The following is a 19,527-nucleotide window of genomic DNA, read 5'->3' as shown; positions in this document are numbered from 1 at the left end:
AGTATATTGACAATCTGGTACGTTAGAGATCACGCCCTTTTGTATAGTATATTGACAATCTGGTACATTAGATATCACGCCCTTTTGTATGGTGTATTGACAATCTGGTACGTTAGAGATCACGCCCTTTTGTATGGTGTATTGACAATCTGGTACATTAGAGATCACGCCCTTTTGTATAGTGTATTGACAATCTGGTACGTTAGAGATCACGCCCTTTTGCACGGTGTATTGATAATCTGGTACATTAGATATCACGCCCTTTTGTACGGTGTATTGACAATCTGGTACATTAGAGATCACGCCCTTTTGCACGGTGTATTGATAATCTGGTACATTAGATATCACGTCCTTTTGTATGGTGTATTGACAATCTGGTACGTTAGAGATCACGCCCTTTTGTATGGTGTATTGACAATATGGTACGTTAGAGATCACGTCCTTTTGTATGGTGTATTGACAATATGGTACGTTAGAGATCACGCCCTTTTGTATGGTGTATTGACAATATGGTACGTTAGAGATCACGTCCTTTTGTACGGTGTATTGACAATCTGGTACATTAGAGATCACGCCCTTTTGTATGGTGTATTGACAATCTGGTACATTAGAGATCACGCCCTTTTGTATGGTGTATTGACAATCTGGTACATTAGAGATCACGTCCTTTTGTATGGTGTATTGACAATCTGGTACGTTAGAGATCACGCCCTTTTGTATGGTGTATTGACAATCTGGTACGTTAGACATCACGCCCTTTTGTATAGTGTATTGACAATCTGGTACATTAGAGATCCCGCCCTTTTGTATGGTGTATTGACAATCTGGTACGTTAGAGATCCCGCCCTTTTGTATGGTGTATTGACAATCTGGTACGTTAGAGATCCCGCCCTTTTGTATGGTGTATTGACAATCTGGTACGTTAGAGATCCCGCCCTTTTGTATAGTGTATTGACAATCTGGTACGTTAGAGATCCCGCCCTTTTGTATAGTGTATTGACAATCTGGTACATTAGAGATCACACCTTTTTGTATAGTGTATTGACAATCTGGTACATTAGAGATCCCGCCCTTTTGTATGGTGTATTGACAATCTGGTACGTTAGAGATCACGCCCTTTTGTATGGTGTATTGACAATCTGGTACGTAAGAGATCACGCCGTTTTGTATGGTGTATTGACAATCTGGTACGTTAGTGATCACGCCCTTTTGTATAGTGTATTGACAATCTGGTACATTAGAGATCCCGCCCTTTTGTATAGTGTATTGACAATCTGGTACATTAGAGATCACGCCCTTTTGTATAGTGTATTGACAATCTGGTACGTTAGAGATCACGCCCTTTTGTATGGTGTATTGACAATCTGGTACATTAGAGATCACGCCCTTTTGTATGGTGTATTGACAATCTGGTACGTTAGAGATCCCGCCCTTTTGTATAGTGTATTGACAATCTGGTACGTTAGATACATGTATCACGCCCTTTTGTATAGTATATTGACAATCTGGTACATTAGTGATCACGTCGTTTTGTATGGTGTATTGACAATCTGGTACGTTAGAGATCACGCCCTTTTGATGGTGTATTGACAATCTGGTACATTAGAGATCACGTCCTTTTGTATGGTGTATTGACAATCTGGTACGTAAGAGATCACGCCCTTTTGTATGGTGTATTGACAATCTGGTACGTTAGAGATCACGTCCTTTTGTATGGTGTATTGACAATCTGGTACGTTAGAGATCACGCCCTTTTGTGTGGTGTATTGACAATCTGGTACGTTAGAGATCACGCCCTTTTGTGTGGTGTATTGACAATCTGGTACGTTAGAGATCACGCCCTTTTGTGTGGTGTATTGACAATCTGGTACGTTAGACATCACGTCCTCTTGTATGGTGTATTGACAATCTGGTACGTTAGAGATCACGCCCTTTTGTGTGGTGTATTGACAATCTGGTACATTAGAGATCACGCCCTTTTGTATGGTGTATTGACAATCTGGTACGTTAGAGATCACGCCCTTTTGCACGGTGTATTGACAATCTGGTACGTTAGAGATCACGTCCTTTTGTATGGTGTATTGACAATCTGGTACGTTAGAGATCACGTCCTTTTGTATGGTGTATTGACAATCTGGTACGTTAGAGATCACGCCCTTTTGCACGGTGTATTGACAATCTGGTACGTTAGAGATCACGCCCTTTTGCACGGTGTATTGACAATCTGGTACATTAGAGATCACACCCTTTTGTATGGTGTATTGACAATCTGGTACGTTAGAGATCACGTCCTTTTGTATGGTGTATTGACAATCTGGTACGTTAGAGATCACGCCCTTTTGCACGGTGTATTGACAATCTGGTACGTTAGAGATCACGTCCTTTTGTATGGTGTATTGACAATCTGGTACGTTAGAGATCACGCCCTTTTGCACGGTGTATTGACAATCTGGTACGTTAGAGATCACGTCCTTTTGTATGGTGTATTGACAATCTGGTACATTAGAGATCACACCCTTTTGTATGGTGTATTGACAATCTGGTACATTAGAGATCACGTCCTTTTGTATGGTGTATTGACAATCTGGTACGTTAGAAATCACGCCCTTCGTTAGAGATCACACCCTTTTGTATGGTGTATTTAAAATCTGGTACGTTAGAGATCACGCCCTTTTGTATGGTGTATTGACAATCTGGTACATTAGAGATCACGCCCTTTTGTATGGTGTATTGACAATCTGGTACATTAAACATCACACCACCTTTTGTATGGTGTATTGACAATCTGGTACATTAGAGAGCACGTCCTTTTGTATGGTGTATTGACAATCTGGTACATTAGAGATCACGTCCTTTTGTATGGTGTATTGACAATCTGGTACATTAAACATCACACCACCTTTTGTATGGTGTATTGACAATCTGGTACATTAGAGATCACGTCCTTTTGTATGGTGTATTGACAATCTGGTACGTTAGAGATCACGCCCTTTTGTATGGTGTATTGACAATATGGTACGTTAGTGATCACGCCCTTTTGTATAGTGTATTGACAATCTGGTACGTTAGAGATCACGTCCTTTTGTATGGTGTATTGACAATCTAGTACATTAGTGATCACGCCCTTTTGTATAGTGTATTGACAATCTGGTACGTTAGAGATCACGTCCTTTTGTATGGTGTATTGACAATCTGGTACGTTAGAGATCACGCCCTTTTGTATGGTGTATTGAAAATCTAGTACGTTAGAGATCACGCCCTTTTGTGTGGTGTATTGACAATCTGGTACGTTAGCGATCATGCCCTCTTCCTGACGTCTCGTCAGTTCGGACATTGTATAGTGTACTGACAATCTAGTACGTTTCTATTGTCAAAGAGCAATTTCCATTAGAAAAGGGTGACATGGAGGACTGATCAACAGTGTTATCTCTGACATACAACGTAGGTATATAGCGGTATAATAGAGTAGATGCTTCTGACAGATGTAATGTTGTAATACCCTGGGGCTAGCCGCTGCCTTAGCTGCCGGTACATCGGCTGACAGTGTGATAAACTACTGTGTCTACATTTTCTCTCCTTAATCCACGAGACTGTAATCAATAAAACCCAGTCCGAAAGTTCAGGTACTGTGCCATTTAATTCCCCTTGGCACTTTGGCAGTATCCTTATTTCTGTCTGTTGAAGGTTCAGTTTTACTGGCCCTGCTATAAACCCTGAGATCTCTCTCCCCCAATCAGAGCCTGATGGTAAATTTATTGTGACCTTCGGCATTACTGCCGACTCTGCATTCAGTATTTTAATGATGTCTGTAAGTTCAGCACTATCTCGCACCTGTTCCCGTGGTGGAATCACATGCCTCTGTAGCAAATCAAAACATACCAAACTTCAATTTGTAAAACCACATTGATTCTTTTCTTTCATTATCTTCACTATTCTATTCTAAGTAAGACTTGCAATCGTTACCGTGATTTGTTAACAAAACCAACAAGGAACGGCAATATTGACCAAGGTTACTACACTGTTGTCGACTTAAGTCCCCAAGGTTACTAAACTGCTGTCGACTTAAGTCCCCAAGGTTATTACACTGTTGTGGACTTGAGTCCCCAAGGTTACTACACTACTGTCGACTTGGATCCCCAAGGTTACTACACTACTGTCGACTTGGATCCCCAAGTTTACTACACTGCTGTCGACTTTAGTCCCCAAGGTTACTACACTGTTGTCGACTTAAGTCCCCAAGGTTACTACACTGTTGTCGACTTAAGTCCCCGAGGTTACTACACTACTGTCGACTTGGATCCCCAAGTTTACTACACTGCTGTCGACTTAAGTCCCCAAGGTTACTACACTGTTGTCGACTTAAGTCCCCAAGGTTACTACACTACTGTCGACTTAAGTCCCCAAGGTTACTACACTGCTGTCGACTTAAGTCCCCAAGGTTACTACACTGTTGTCGACTTAAGTCCCCAAGGTTACTACACTGTTGTCGACTTAAGTCCCCAAGGTTACTACACTGTTGTCGACTTTAGTCCCCGAGGTTACTACACTGCTGTCGACTTTAGTCCCCAAGGTTACTACACTGCTGTCGACTTAAGTCCCCGAGGTTACTACACTGCTGTCGACTTTAGTCCCCAAGGTTACTAAACTGCTGTCGACTTTAGTCCCCGAGGTTACTACACTGCTGTCGACTTTAGTCCCCAAGGTTACTACACTGCTGTCGACTTAAGTCCCCGAGGTTACTACACTGCTGTCGACTTTAGTCCCCAAGGTCACTACACTGCTGTCGACTTAAGTCCCCAAGGTCACTACACTGCTGTCGACTTAAGTCCCCGAGGTTACTACACTGTTGTCGACTTAAGTCCCCAAGGTTACTAAACTGCTGTCGACTCAAGTCCCCAAGGTTACTACACTGTTGTCGACTTTAGTCCCCAAGGTTACTACACTGTTGTCGACTTTAGTCCCCGAGGTTACTACACTACTGTCGACTTTAGTCCCCGAGGTTACTACACTGTTGTCGACTTAAGTCCCCGAGGTTACTACACTGTTGTCGACTTAAGTCCCCGAGGTTACTACACTGTTGTCGACTTAAGTCCCCAAGGTTACTACACTACTGTCGACTTGGATCCCCAAGGTTACTACACTACTGTCGACTTAAGTCCCCGAGGTTACTACACTGTTGTCGACTTTAGTTCCCAAGGTCACTACACTGCTGTCGACTTAAGTCCCCAAGGTTACTAAACTGCTGTCGACTTAAGTCCCCGAGGTTACTACACTGTTGTCGACTTAAGTCCCCGAGGTTACTACACTGTTGTCGACTTAAGTCCCCGAGGTTACTACACTGTTGTCGACTTAAGTCCCCAAGGTTACTACACTACTGTCGACTTGGATCCCCGAGGTTACTACACTGCTGTCGACTTAAGTCCCCAATGTCACTACACTGTTGTCGACTTTAGTCCCCAAGGTTACTACACTGCTGTCGACTTAAGTCCCCAAGGTTACTACACTGTTGTCGACTTAAGTCCCCAAGGTTACTACACTGTTGTCGACTTAAGTCCCCAAGGTTACTACACTGTTGTCGACTTTAGTCCCCGAGGTTACTACACTGCTGTCGACTTTAGTCCCCAAGGTCACTACACTGCTGTCGACTTAAGTCCCCGAGGTTACTACACTGCTGTCGACTTTAGTCCCCAAGGTTACTACACTGTTGTCGACTTAAGTCCCCGAGGTTACTACACTACTGTCGACTTTAGTCCCCAAGGTTACTACACTGTTGTCGACTTAAGTCCCCAAGGTTACTACACTACTGTCGACGTTAGTCCCCAAGGTTACTACACTACTGTCGACTTAAGTCCCCAAGGTTACTACACTACTGTCGACGTTAGTCCCCAAGGTTACTACACTGTTGTCGACTTAAGTCCCCAAGGTTACTAAACTGCTGTCGACCTGAGTCCCCAAGGTTACTACACTGTTGTCGACTTTAGTCCCCAAGGTCACTACACTGTTGTCGACTTTAGTCCCCAAGGTCACTACACTGTTGTCGACTTAAGTCCCCGAGGTTACTACACTGTTGTCGACTTAAGTCCCCAAGGTCACTACACTGCTGTCGACTTAAGTCCCCAAGGTCACTAAACTGCTGTCGACCTGAGTCCCCAAGGTTACTACACTGTTGTCGACTTAAGTCCCCGAGGTTACTACACTGTTGTCGACTTTAGTCCCCAAGGTTACTACACTGCTGTCGACCTGAGTCCCCAAGGTCACTACACTGTTGTCGACTTTAGTCCCCAAGGTCACTAAACTGCTGTCGACCTGAGTCCCCAAGGTCACTACACTGTTGTCGACTTAAGTCCCCGAGGTTACTACACTGTTGTCGACTTAAGTCCCCAAGGTCACTACACTGTTGTCGACTTAAGTCCCCAAGGTCACTACACTGTTGTCGACTTTAGTCCCCAAGGTTACTACACTGTTGTCGACTTAAGTCCCCAAGGTCACTACACTGCTGTCGACTTTAGTCCCCAAGGTTACTAAACTGCTGTCGACTTGGATCCCCAAGGTTACTACACTGCTGTCGACTTGGATCCCCAAGGTTATTACACTGTTGTCGACTTGGATCCCCAAGGTTATTACACTGTTGTGGACTTTAGTCCCCAATGTCACTACACTGTTGTCGACTTTAGTCCCCAAGGTTACTAAACTGCTGTCGACTTGGATCCCCAAGGTTACTACACTGCTGTCGACTTGGATCCCCAAGGTTATTACACTGTTGTGGACTTTAGTCCCCAATGTCACTACACTGTTGTCGACTTTAGTCCCCAAGGTTACTACACTGCTGTCGACTTAAGTCCCCGAGGTTACTACACTGTTGTCGACTTAAGTCCCCGAGGTTACTACACTGTTGTCGACTTAAGTCCCCAAGGTCACTACACTACTGTCGACTTAAGTCCCCGAGGTTACTACACTGTTGTCGACTTGAGCCCCCAAGGTCACTACACTACTGTCGACTTAAGTCCCCAAGGTTACTACACTGTTGTCGACTTTAGTCCCCAAGGTTACTACACTGTTGTCGACTTAAGTCCCCAAGGTCACTACACTACTGTCGACTTAAGTCCCCAAGGTTACTACACTGTTGTCGACTTAAGTCCCCAAGGTTACTACACTGTTGTCGACTTAAGTCCCCAAGGTTACTACACTGTTGTCGACTTTAGTCCCCGAGGTTACTACACTGCTGTCGACTTTAGTCCCCAAGGTTACTACACTGCTGTCGACTTAAGTCGCCGAGGTTACTACACTGCTGTCGACTTAAGTCCCCAAGGTCACTACACTGCTGTCGACTTAAGTCCCCGAGGTTACTAAACTGCTGTCGACTCAAGTCCCCGAGGTTACTAAACTGTTGTCGACTTAAGTCCCCAAGGTCACTACACTGTTGTCGACTTAAGTCCCCAAGGTTACTAAACTGCTGTCGACTCAAGTCCCCAAGGTTACTAAACTGCTGTCGACTCAAGTCCCCAAGGTTACTACACTGCTGTCGACTTAAGTCCCCAAGGTTACTACACTGTTGTCGACTTAAGTCCCCAAGGTTACTACACTGTTGTCGACTTAAGTCCCCAAGGTTACTAAACTGCTGTCGACTCAAGTCCCCAAGGTTACTACACTGTTGTCGACTTTAGTCCCCAAGGTTACTACACTGTTGTCGACTTAAGTCCCCGAGGTTACTAAACTGCTGTCGACCTGAGTCCCCAAGGTTACTACACTGCTGTCGACTTAAGTCCCCGAGGTTACTACACTGTTGTCGACTTAAGTCCCCAAGGTTACTACACTACTGTCGACTTGGATCCCCAAGGTTACTACACTACTGTCGACTTAAGTCCCCGAGGTTACTACACTGTTGTCGACTTTAGTCCCCGAGGTTACTACACTGCTGTCGACTTAAGTCCCCAATGTCACTACACTGTTGTCGACTTAAGTCCCCAAGGTTACTACACTGTTGTCGACTTAAGTCCCCAAGGTTACTACACTGTTGTCGACTTTAGTCCCCGAGGTTACTACACTGCTGTCGACTTAAGTCCCCAAGGTTACTACACTGTTGTCGACTTAAGTCCCCAAGGTTACTACACTGTTGTCGACTTTAGTCCCCAAGGTCACTACACTGCTGTCGACTTAAGTCCCCGAGGTTACTAAACTGCTGTCGACTCAAGTCCCCAAGGTTACTACACTGTTGTCGACTTTAGTCCCCAAGGTCACTACACTGTTGTTGACTTAAGTCCCCAAGGTCACTACACTGTTGTCGACTTTAGTCCCCAAGGTTACTACACTGTTGTCGACTTAAGTCCCCAAGGTCACTACACTGCTGTCGACTTTAGTCCCCAAGGTTACTAAACTGCTGTCGACTTGGATCCCCAAGGTTACTACACTGCTGTCGACTTGGATCCCCAAGGTTATTACACTGTTGTCGACTTGGATCCCCAAGGTTATTACACTGTTGTGGACTTTAGTCCCCAATGTCACTACACTGTTGTCGACTTTAGTCCCCAAGGTTACTAAACTGCTGTCGACTTGGATCCCCAAGGTTATTACACTGTTGTGGACTTTAGTCCCCAATGTCACTACACTGTTGTCGACTTTAGTCCCCAAGGTTACTACACTGCTGTCGACTTAAGTCCCCGAGGTTACTACACTGTTGTCGACTTAAGTCCCCGAGGTTACTACACTGTTGTCGACTTAAGTCCCCAAGGTCACTACACTACTGTCGACTTAAGTCCCCGAGGTTACTACACTGTTGTCGACTTGAGTCCCCAAGGTCACTACACTACTGTCGACTTAAGTCCCCAAGGTTACTACACTGTTGTCGACTTTAGTCCCCAAGGTTACTACACTGTTGTCGACTTAAGTCCCCAAGGTCACTACACTACTGTCGACTTAAGTCCCCAAGGTTACTACACTGTTGTCGACTTAAGTCCCCAAGGTTACTACACTGTTGTCGACTTAAGTCCCCAAGGTTACTACACTGTTGTCGACTTTAGTCCCCGAGGTTACTACACTGCTGTCGACTTTAGTCCCCAAGGTTACTACACTGCTGTCGACTTAAGTCCCCGAGGTTACTACACTGCTGTCGACTTAAGTCCCCAAGGTCACTACACTGCTGTCGACTTAAGTCCCCGAGGTTACTACACTGCTGTCGACTTTAGTCCCCAAGGTTACTACACTGTTGTCGACTTAAGTCCCCGAGGTTACTACACTACTGTCGACTTTAGTCCCCAAGGTTACTACACTGTTGTCGACTTAAGTCCCCAAGGTTACTAAACTGCTGTCGACCTGAGTCCCCGAGGTTACTACACTGCTGTCGACTTTAGTCCCCAAGGTCACTACACTGCTGTCGACTTAAGTCCCCGAGGTTACTACACTGCTGTCGACTTTAGTCCCCAAGGTTACTACACTGTTGTCGACTTAAGTCCCCAAGGTTACTACACTACTGTCGACGTTAGTCCCCAAGGTTACTACACTACTGTCGACTTAAGTCCCCAAGGTTACTACACTACTGTCGACGTTAGTCCCCAAGGTTACTACACTGTTGTCGACTTAAGTCCCCAAGGTTACTAAACTGCTGTCGACCTGAGTCCCCAAGGTTACTACACTGTTGTCGACTTTAGTCCCCAAGGTCACTACACTGTTGTCGACTTTAGTCCCCAAGGTCACTACACTGTTGTCGACTTAAGTCCCCAAGGTTACTACACTGTTGTCGACTTAAGTCCCCAAGGTCACTACACTGCTGTCGACTTAAGTCCCCAAGGTCACTAAACTGCTGTCGACCTGAGTCCCCAAGGTTACTACACTGTTGTCGACTTAAGTCCCCGAGGTTACTACACTGTTGTCGACTTTAGTCCCCAAGGTTACTACACTGCTGTCGACCTGAGTCCCCAAGGTCACTACACTGTTGTCGACTTTAGTCCCCAAGGTCACTAAACTGCTGTCGACCTGAGTCCCCAAGGTCACTACACTGTTGTCGACTTAAGTCCCCAAGGTCACTACACTGTTGTCGACTTTAGTCCCCAAGGTTACTACACTGTTGTCGACTTAAGTCCCCAAGGTTACTACACTGTTGTCGACTTAAGTCCCCAAGGTTACTAAACTGCTGTCGACCTGAGTCCCCAAGGTTACTACACTGTTGTCGACTTTAGTCCCCAAGGTCACTACACTGTTGTCGACTTTAGTCCCCAAGGTCACTACACTGCTGTCGACTTAAGTCCCCAAGGTCACTAAACTGCTGTCGACCTGAGTCCCCAAGGTTACTACACTGTTGTCGACTTAAGTCCCCGAGGTTACTACACTGTTGTCGACTTTAGTCCCCAAGGTCACTACACTGCTGTCGACTTTAGTCCCCAAGGTTACTACACTGTTGTCGACTTTAGTCCCCGAGGTTACTACACTGTTGTCGACTTAAGTCCCCGAGGTTACTAAACTGCTGTCGACTTTAGTCCCCAAGGTTACTAAACTGCTGTCGACTTTAGTCCCCAAGGTCACTACACTGTTGTCGACTTAAGTCCCCAAGGTTACTACACTGTTGTCGACTTAAGTCCCCAAGGTCACTACACTGTTGTCGACTTAAGTCCCCAAGGTTACTACACTGTTGTCGACTTAAGTCCCCGAGGTTACTACACTGCTGTCGACCTGAGTCCCCAAGGTCACTACACTGTTGTCGACTTTAGTCCCCAAGGTCACTAAACTGCTGTCGACCTGAGTCCCCAAGGTCACTACACTGTTGTCGACTTAAGTCCCCAAGGTCACTACACTGTTGTCGACTTTAGTCCCCAAGGTTACTACACTGCTGTCGACTTAAGTCCCCAATGTCACTACACTGTTGTCGACTTAAGTCCCCGAGGTTACTACACTGTTGTCGACTTAAGTCCCCAAGGTCACTACACTACTGTCGACTTTAGTCCCCAAGGTCACTACACTGTTGTCGACTTAAGTCCCCGAGGTTACTACACTGTTGTCGACTCAAGTCCCCAAGGTTACTACACTGCTGTCGACTTAAGTCCCCAATGTCACTACACTGTTGTCGACTTAAGTCCCCGAGGTTACTACACTGTTGTCGACTTAAGTCCCCAAGGTCACTACACTACTGTCGACTTTAGTCCCCAAGGTCACTACACTGTTGTCGACTTAAGTCCCCGAGGTTACTACACTGTTGTCGACTCAAGTCCCCAAGGTTACTACACTACTGTCGACTTAAGTCCCCAAGGTTACTACACTGTTGTCGACTTAAGTCCCCGAGGTTACTACACTGTTGTCGACTTAAGTCCCCAAGGTCACTACACTACTGTCGACTTTAGTCCCCAAGGTCACTACACTGTTGTCGACTTAAGTCCCCGAGGTTACTACACTGCTGTCGACTTGAGTCCCCAAGGTCACTACACTACTGTCGACTTAAGTCCCCGAGGTTACTACACTGTTGTCGACTTGAGTCCCCAAGGTCACTACACTACTGTCGACTTAAGTCCCCAAGGTTACTACACTGTTGTCGACTTTAGTCCCCAAGGTTACTACACTGTTGTCGACTTTAGTCCCCAAGGTTACTACACTGTTGTCGACTTTAGTCCCCGAGGTCACTAAACTGTTGTCGACTTTAGTCCCCAAGGTTACTACACTGTTGTCGACTTAAGTCCCCGAGGTTACTACACTGTTGTCGACTTTAGTCCCCAAGGTTTACTGTAACCTGTATGTTACCAGGTGGTAGACACTGTTGGTGGACTTAATAAGAAGGACGAATCAGCTGTATGTTTTCACTAACATAACTGACGAGTCCTAGAAGAACGAAACAGCTGTATGATGTCCCTAATATCAATAACGAGTCCTAGAAGGACGAAACAGCTGTATGATGTCCCTAACATCACTGACGAGTCATAGAAGGACGAAACAGCTGTATGATGTCCCTAATATCAATAACGAGTCCTAGAAGGACGAAACAGCTGTATGATGTCCCTAATATCAATAACGAGTCCTAGAAGGACGAACCAGCTGTATGATGTCCCTAACATCACTGACGAGTCAAAGAAGGACGAAACAGCTGTATGATGTCCCTAATATCAATAACGAGTCCTAGAAGGACGAACTGCTGTATAATGTACCTAACATCAATAACGAGTCCTAGAAGGACGAAACTGCTGTATGATTGATGTAGTTGATCTATTTCGACTCTGTAATGAAAGGTGCTAATATCGTGTGTTTATTTTCATTGTTGTTACATGTAACTTGAACTGGACATAAAATAGACAGCCTTATATATCGAACCTATACAATTACGTCCAGTTAGAAAAGATAAATTGGTTATGGCGTTCTGCTCAATTACACAAGTCGATTTTCTCGACAAGTCTAACCTTCTTTCTGTTAAAATATTATTTCAAGTTTGTTTTTTTTAAAATGCTAATCCGAAAGCGAAACGCGATAGCAAGAGGCATTTCAATTCCCTTCCGACATCGACATACAGCTCTCGGCTTGTCAGGTAGTTGCTGCTTTTCTATTTTCAGAGAAGGTGTTTGTGGAGAAATAGATCTCAGTCTGTGTTTGCCGATAGTGTCTTTACCACAGATGTTTAATATGTGTAGCATTCCGTGTAAATAATCAGAATCTACACGTCAGGAAACGTAGACATGTGAAATGGGCCACATTGCGTTCTTCAAAACAGTGAATAATAGTCACTTAAAACACATCTTACAATACATTTTGTTTCTGACTTTCTGTCTTGGCCTGCTCTTGTTGACAAAACCTATCGGCATCTACATTAGCCAATTCAGGACATTTTTTATCAATTTGACATTTGAACATTGTTATGACAACTGTTCTTGTCGCCATTCGATACAGGAAATTAATATTACAGTTAGAGACAGCGGAAATGATGTGAGAACACGATTTGTCACAAACAGTATTGTTTACCTCAGGACCTTTACGGTGATTTGTGCTATATTCAGTAACATACGCACATCAACACACGAAACGTCTGGCATGTAGTTTGGTTAAATTCGAATCAACACATTGCCACGTCAGTCCTTTGAGACTTGAGATATAATGCTGGACGCATTTGCTATCAAAGTTTGTCTCTGAGGTTGTTTGATATTCAATGTATTGTACTATGTACCAGACACGCGTGCTATCAAAGTTTGTCTCTGAGGTTGTGTGATATTCAATGTATTGTTCTGTACAAGACACGCGTGCTATCAAAGTTTGTCTCTAAGGTTGTTTGAGATTCAATATATTGTACTGTACCAGACGCACGTCCTATCAAAGTTTGTCTCTGAGGTTGTTTGAGATTCAATGTATTGTACTATGTACCAGGCACGCGTGCTATCAAAGTTTGTCTCGGAGGTTGATCGAGATTCAATGTGTTCTTCTGTACCAGACACACTTTATATCAAAGATGATCATCGTTTGTAAAGTCTGTGATGAAGCGTCACAAACATGCTGACATTGTCAGGTGGTATTGAAAAGTCAAGCATTAAGTTACTTACAGTATTTCAAACAGAGAAAAACAACAACACAATATTGTTTATACATAAGAAAATTTATTAAAATCTTAAAATTGAATTGTTCTACAACGAGACCGAGCGTAGATTTCCTGAATTATTCTGAACATTAACAATAAATACTATCTACAGGACAGCAGCACTGAGAGCCACTGCGCGGTACAGGGTACACGTATCACGCCAGCAATACTGATAGAAAAATAGTACTATCAAATAATACACTATACTTACAGGTAAAAAAGGCATTGATAACAATACCATCCCGAAATGGCCGCTCTTTTTTCCATTTATTGGAAGTTAAAAATGTCATTATTTGTCGAAATGACTTCGACGCGAAAAATGTCCAGATTATGAATAATGAACATATTAAATTATCAAGACTAGATGTTAGAGACAACTTTGTTTTAGAATATATTTGGATAATTTCATAAAATGTGAATAGGGAAATCAAAACACTTTACAATGTAGTTCTGCCTAAATAAACCGTATATCTGGCGGTACATGTAATACACAACTAATGTTTATAAAGAATCACTGAAACACCACAGTATATATAGATGACTTATATCCAAATCTTGTCTTGTGGATAATGTGTATATTTTCATTTTCATATTTCTTCCAGATATACACAATTAAATATATTATTGCAATATACATCTATATGCATAATAATAGAATTCTATCATTCATGCTTACATTCTTGTGTTCTCAAAACGACAATACTTATTACAGAGTAAATGTATCTCCCTTCAATTTTTGTTTATTTCTATAAGAATTGAACCATACTATCATCGCCGGGGCTATTACAATTAATCACATTTTTTGAAGTTCATTAAGCAATTTGATAACGAAATGGATCCTAAACTGTATAACCGACATGGGTCAAAACTGTTGGGTTTATCCTCAGATTTTACCAGATTAACGTTAGCCCTAGACTGGTGTTCCCTATATTATAACATGTTAACACGATCGGTGAAAGCACACACTATTATGATAAACGTACTGGCAGTGTAGACGAGGGAAGCATCACTAATACACAGATTATATACCGTACAGAGAGACCAAGCCACAACACCTGTCTAACAGTATCACCTGTCTAACAGTATCACCTCTCTAACATTATCACCATCTAACATGCCGTCTTATTCAATGTTCAGATAAATAGATTTAATTTACATATCTAAAAATAAGATTTTACGTGTCACGTAACAGGTATACTGGTTATCAAAATAAACAAATTATGTTTTTATTTGTCGTACTTAATTAATTGGTAATAGATATTGTATTTGTTATTCTGAATTAATCGATAATAAATATTGTTTTTGTCGTACTGAATTAATTGGTAATAGATATTTTATTTCCAAAAGAACAACAAACAGTTATGAATGTGTTGCCTGATCTCTCTGTAATGTGAACATTTCACAATTCGACTCTTTAACAAATGTAACAATATGCTTGCGCAAAACAAAATCTGTACAGATTCAATGAGACATATGTTGAAAACTGACTGAATACAAGTAGCACTATATATTACACATATCTCAACAATATACTGGTGCTAGTCCTACTATTCAAAAACAGACGTGGAAATATTGCACATAATTATGTTCAAAAATAGTATTTACGTCATAGATGGCGTCATTTGCAAAATAAAAATGAATGTTGTCATGTCATTTAAGAGACTTTGCAATTATCTCCCTTTATGATAGCCCAATAATGTAGAGATATATGTGTAATATAGTCACCGTTAAGATCATGGCATGCAGTAGGCGTACATGGAAATAACTTGATGAAACGTTATTACAACTAGGTTGTATAGAAAATTACATTAATTAATGATTCTTTAATGGTATGGTCTGATTAATGTCAAAAGTATGAAAGTATGAAAATGACCAGAAAACAATAAGTACAGCCACCGTACTTAGGTAATTAACAACCGTACTTAGGTAATTAGCCATCGTACTTCGGTAATTAGCCACCGTACTTAGGTAATTGTGACATTTGTCATTAGAACGGCAACAACACAAACAATTCTGATTAATAAAAAACATCCAATTAAAATATGTCTTCCTTAGAAATACTGACAGAGCTAATTAATACGCGTGATTGGTATGGGATGACATCTTAGCACTCGAATGGAACTGTTGATAACCAAAACACTTCATTACTGTCCACGTTATAAATCATTAACAAAGAAGACAAAGGTACAAAATTAGGCGATCTGTAGTGAATTACTCAACAGCTACCTGAGATTTTTGATAAAAATATATTTCAAGAGTGCATTAAGAATATTTTCAAAACATTCGTATGCTTTATATATTTATCAAATCTTGCAAACGAAACCCAAAAATGATCTGTGTAACTATGTACATTGTGTACAGACGTTTACTGAATTAAGCGTGGTATAGGTAGAACTCCCCGCCATGTTCACACATACCTTTCCATACTACCCATCACAACATTATCGACCGGTTGGCTTCTCCTGGTCTAGGTGCTGCTTTAAACGACTGTGTTCTTACTCCCCCTAGTTACGGTACCGAACCATGAACAACCCAAGGGAGATAACCCGACTATAAGGGGAGATAATCAAGAGTGATTAAGTTTCAAATTTTATATCGTACTACAAATATTTTCATAAGGCACAATCAATGTGACTACCCTCTAGAAATCAGAAAATCATTTAAAAATGAAAATTCTCAAAGCCCTTGTACGCAATCCTTGTTATAGCTAGCGAACGCGACATTCATTACGTACGTGAAAAAGCGTAGAACTGTTGAGACGAATCTTGAACCTAATTGCTCATACTGTAATAATTATCAGTAACTTTATCTTTTTTAATAATACCTCGGAAAATTTCATATCCAAATTCAAAACGGTGACTTCGAGGTTGTGTTGAACTTATCAGAGTGCTTTACTTTAATGTTGTACAAGTGGACCTTACTCTTCAGTGGAAATTATATCGGGGCTCAAAGCAAAATACTGTTAGATGGAAAATAATCTAGAATACGGGAATACATAGAGGCGATTTTTATATACACTTTCATAACTTAAAAAATCGCCCTTACATTTATTTAAAACATCTATGATATTGTAATATCTAACATATATGCTTTAAAAGAACAATTCATCAGTAATAGAATACATGTTTATAAAAACAATACCCACCAAACGTTATATAATGTTTCACTACACGCAGAGTGGTACACCGTTTAGCGCTTTAGATTGAGTATTATAGACAAAATCCCATAAGGGACTACACAACATCACTGTCTGTAACCACCAACACCTGGATACTCACATTAAGCAATGCAAAATTAACTTGCTAACGTATGCCACAACACAACCCACGGGCCCTGACGTCACCACATGGAAGTATAGCAGCGCGTGTCATGTACAGCCATTCTCTATCGAAACCGTCCAACCTCTTCAATATCACTATTCTCCCTAGCAATGATCACATTCACCTCTGCAAAGATCATTATTCTCCCCGACAAACATATGCACCTTTCTAGGCCCTTATCTCAGTCAAGATCTATATTCTCCCTGGCTAAGATCACATTTACCTCTCTAGACCCTTATCTCAGTCAAGATCATTATTTTCTCCGGCTAAGATCACATTTACCTCTCTAGACCCTTACCTCTGTCAAGATCATTATTTTCTCCGGCTAAGATCACATTTACCTCTCTAGACCCTTACCTCTGTCAAGATCATTATTTTTTCCGGCTAAGATCACATTTACCTCCCTAGACCCTTACCTCTGTCAAGATCATTATTTTCTCCGGCTAAGATCACATTTACCTCTCTAGACCCTTACCTCTGTCAAGATCATTATTTTCTCCGGCTAAGATCACATTTACCTCTCTAGACCCTTACCTCTGTCAAGATCATTATTTTCTCCGGCTAAGATCACATTTACCTCGCTAGACCCTTACTTCTGTCAAAATCACACGATCATCGTGACGACCACCGTGACGACCACCGTGACGATCACAAGACTTCACATTTAGCGACTTTCTTGTCACAAATTGAATAAAGTTGAACGGCTAAACGATACAGACAGCCTTACATGGCGCAGCTGTACACATCATTGTCAAGAACACAAAGCAGATAGAACATTGTACAATTATACGACAATTAAAGACGCACACGCTGTAGGTCAGCCGAGGCACACTCACTTCCGGTCGAAGCAATCTCACTTCCGGTTACATATTGTAGTTACATTATATCGCTTCACAGATGGTAGGCATATTCCGTTGTTATAAAAGGGTGCGTTTGAGAATATCTTGTCTAATAGTATACTAGTACAGTCTCTAAAACGATACTAGCACTTAATATACCAGAAACATAATATTTGTGAAAATATGATACTAGTACAATGCCTAATACATTACTAGCACAATGTCTAGTATGATACTGATGGGATGTCTAATACGATACCAGTACAATGTCCTATATAACACAAGTCCAATGTACAGTATGATACAGTATTTCGTATACGTTAATTGTCTAGTACGTTATATGGTATAATACTAGTTTTTCTGGTAGTGTAACACTCAAAAATGGAGGATGACATTTTGTATAACACAACATACACTGTACATTGTATGATGAATTCACGTGATACCATGGCGGTATTGTCTTTATAATCAAAATGAAGAACATTTTTTTCGCATTTAGGCTATTGGTTATTATTTTGTATCATTCACACAGCACCGCACTTGTTTTAGTATATTCCCCCTAAAACATATTCTAGAGAGTGTGATGACAACAATGGTGTACAGAATGTATCTAGCTGGTCTGTCACACACTCATCCTAACCCACTTCTGTGTCAGCTGGCAACAGCCTGTACATCTTCAATCACGTGACGCATGCTCTTGCATGGTGCTGCCTCGTCCTCATGTCACGTGGTCACGTAACTCACATAGTGGTATCTACGATGGAGTGCTTAGAGTTACGAACTTCTTCTGTAGTCTCGGAATACGCGTTCAGTGTCGCCAGGCGATGATCTTTCATATGGGAGATGTTTGCGCTGATGACGATCATGAAATGAATCTGAAATAATAGGCGTAAAATAATATAATATCGTCATAATGTATACATAAATAAGACACTTCATTCTACAGTCCAAATAAACGAGTCCTAGTGAAGTGAATAAACAGCTTAGTGTAGTTATGATAGAAGATATATGACACAACCAAAATGACATTTAAGAGTGTGATGTTTCGATGACTACACTGTCACCTTCATCAGACTGCCACCTTCATCAGACTAATGATCAATGTGAGGCGTGCTAGCACTAACATATGTAGTGTCCGAGATTGTCTTTATCATGCTCCTATTGACAACAAGTTAGAAAATAATGTGACGAGATGGTAAAAATAAACTAGAATCAAATAGTGTACGAGATGGTATGATGTCAGTGTAGTCGAATCGGCTACACTACACAGGACAGTTCGCTTCACATTGGTCATTAGTCTGATGGAGGTGACAGTGTAGTCATCGAAATGTCACACTCTTAAATATCATATTGGTGTGTCATATAACTTATATCATATTTACTTTAACAAATTGAATAAAAATATTACAGAGTAAGGTTTAGTGTAGTTTTAGATGGGTGATACTAAATATGAGTGACATTCGAGAGACGAGTGATATAGGTGTACTCAAAGCTCTACTTTTCCTAATAATCAACAAATTTGTACATTGTGACGATGGTTCACACTACACGTTAGTAGATATGTGTCTACGAGCAAACCGATTATTTTCTCTGATAAGGGATAAATGAAAACAGGTAAACATACAAAATAAGATGGCAGCTGTCACGTGTAAATTACTCCACCTTCAACATGTGATTTACAAATATTCTTCATGTTAAAATTACATAAACTCATTATGCGTTATACTTTGAGGGTAACTGTATGGATAATATGCTTAGTTCCAGTCAATACCATAGCCAACTCACACACCATACTATTACCGGTCCGTGTGGTATTGTGTATGAAGCTTCCTTT

At 41.8% G+C, this 19,527-nt stretch overlaps 1 protein-coding gene across 7 annotated transcripts in view; it reads right to left on the bottom strand.

Moving 5' to 3' along the window:
* Positions 1–13,533: 13,533 nt before the first annotated feature.
* LOC117328837 (neuronal membrane glycoprotein M6-b-like) overlaps positions 13,534–19,527 on the bottom strand; it is a 93,818-nt gene continuing 87,824 nt past the window's right edge. For 3 of the 7 annotated variants that reach the window (XM_033886410.1, XM_033886411.1, XM_033886409.1), the window contains one exon: positions 13,534–18,568. In XM_033886410.1, coding sequence (XP_033742301.1) covers positions 18,434–18,568 — 135 coding nt within the window. In that variant the 3' untranslated portion in view covers positions 13,534–18,433. The remainder of the gene's footprint in view (positions 18,569–19,527) is intronic. The other 4 variants (XR_004533059.1, XR_004533058.1, XR_004533060.1 and 1 more) reach the window with 4 other exon arrangements.

The sequence above is a fragment of the Pecten maximus genome, chromosome 6, assembly GCF_902652985.1.
Source record: "Pecten maximus chromosome 6, xPecMax1.1, whole genome shotgun sequence".
NCBI classification, from domain to species: domain Eukaryota; kingdom Metazoa; phylum Mollusca; class Bivalvia; order Pectinida; family Pectinidae; genus Pecten; species Pecten maximus.
This window is presented reverse-complemented; position numbering and strand designations above follow the sequence as displayed.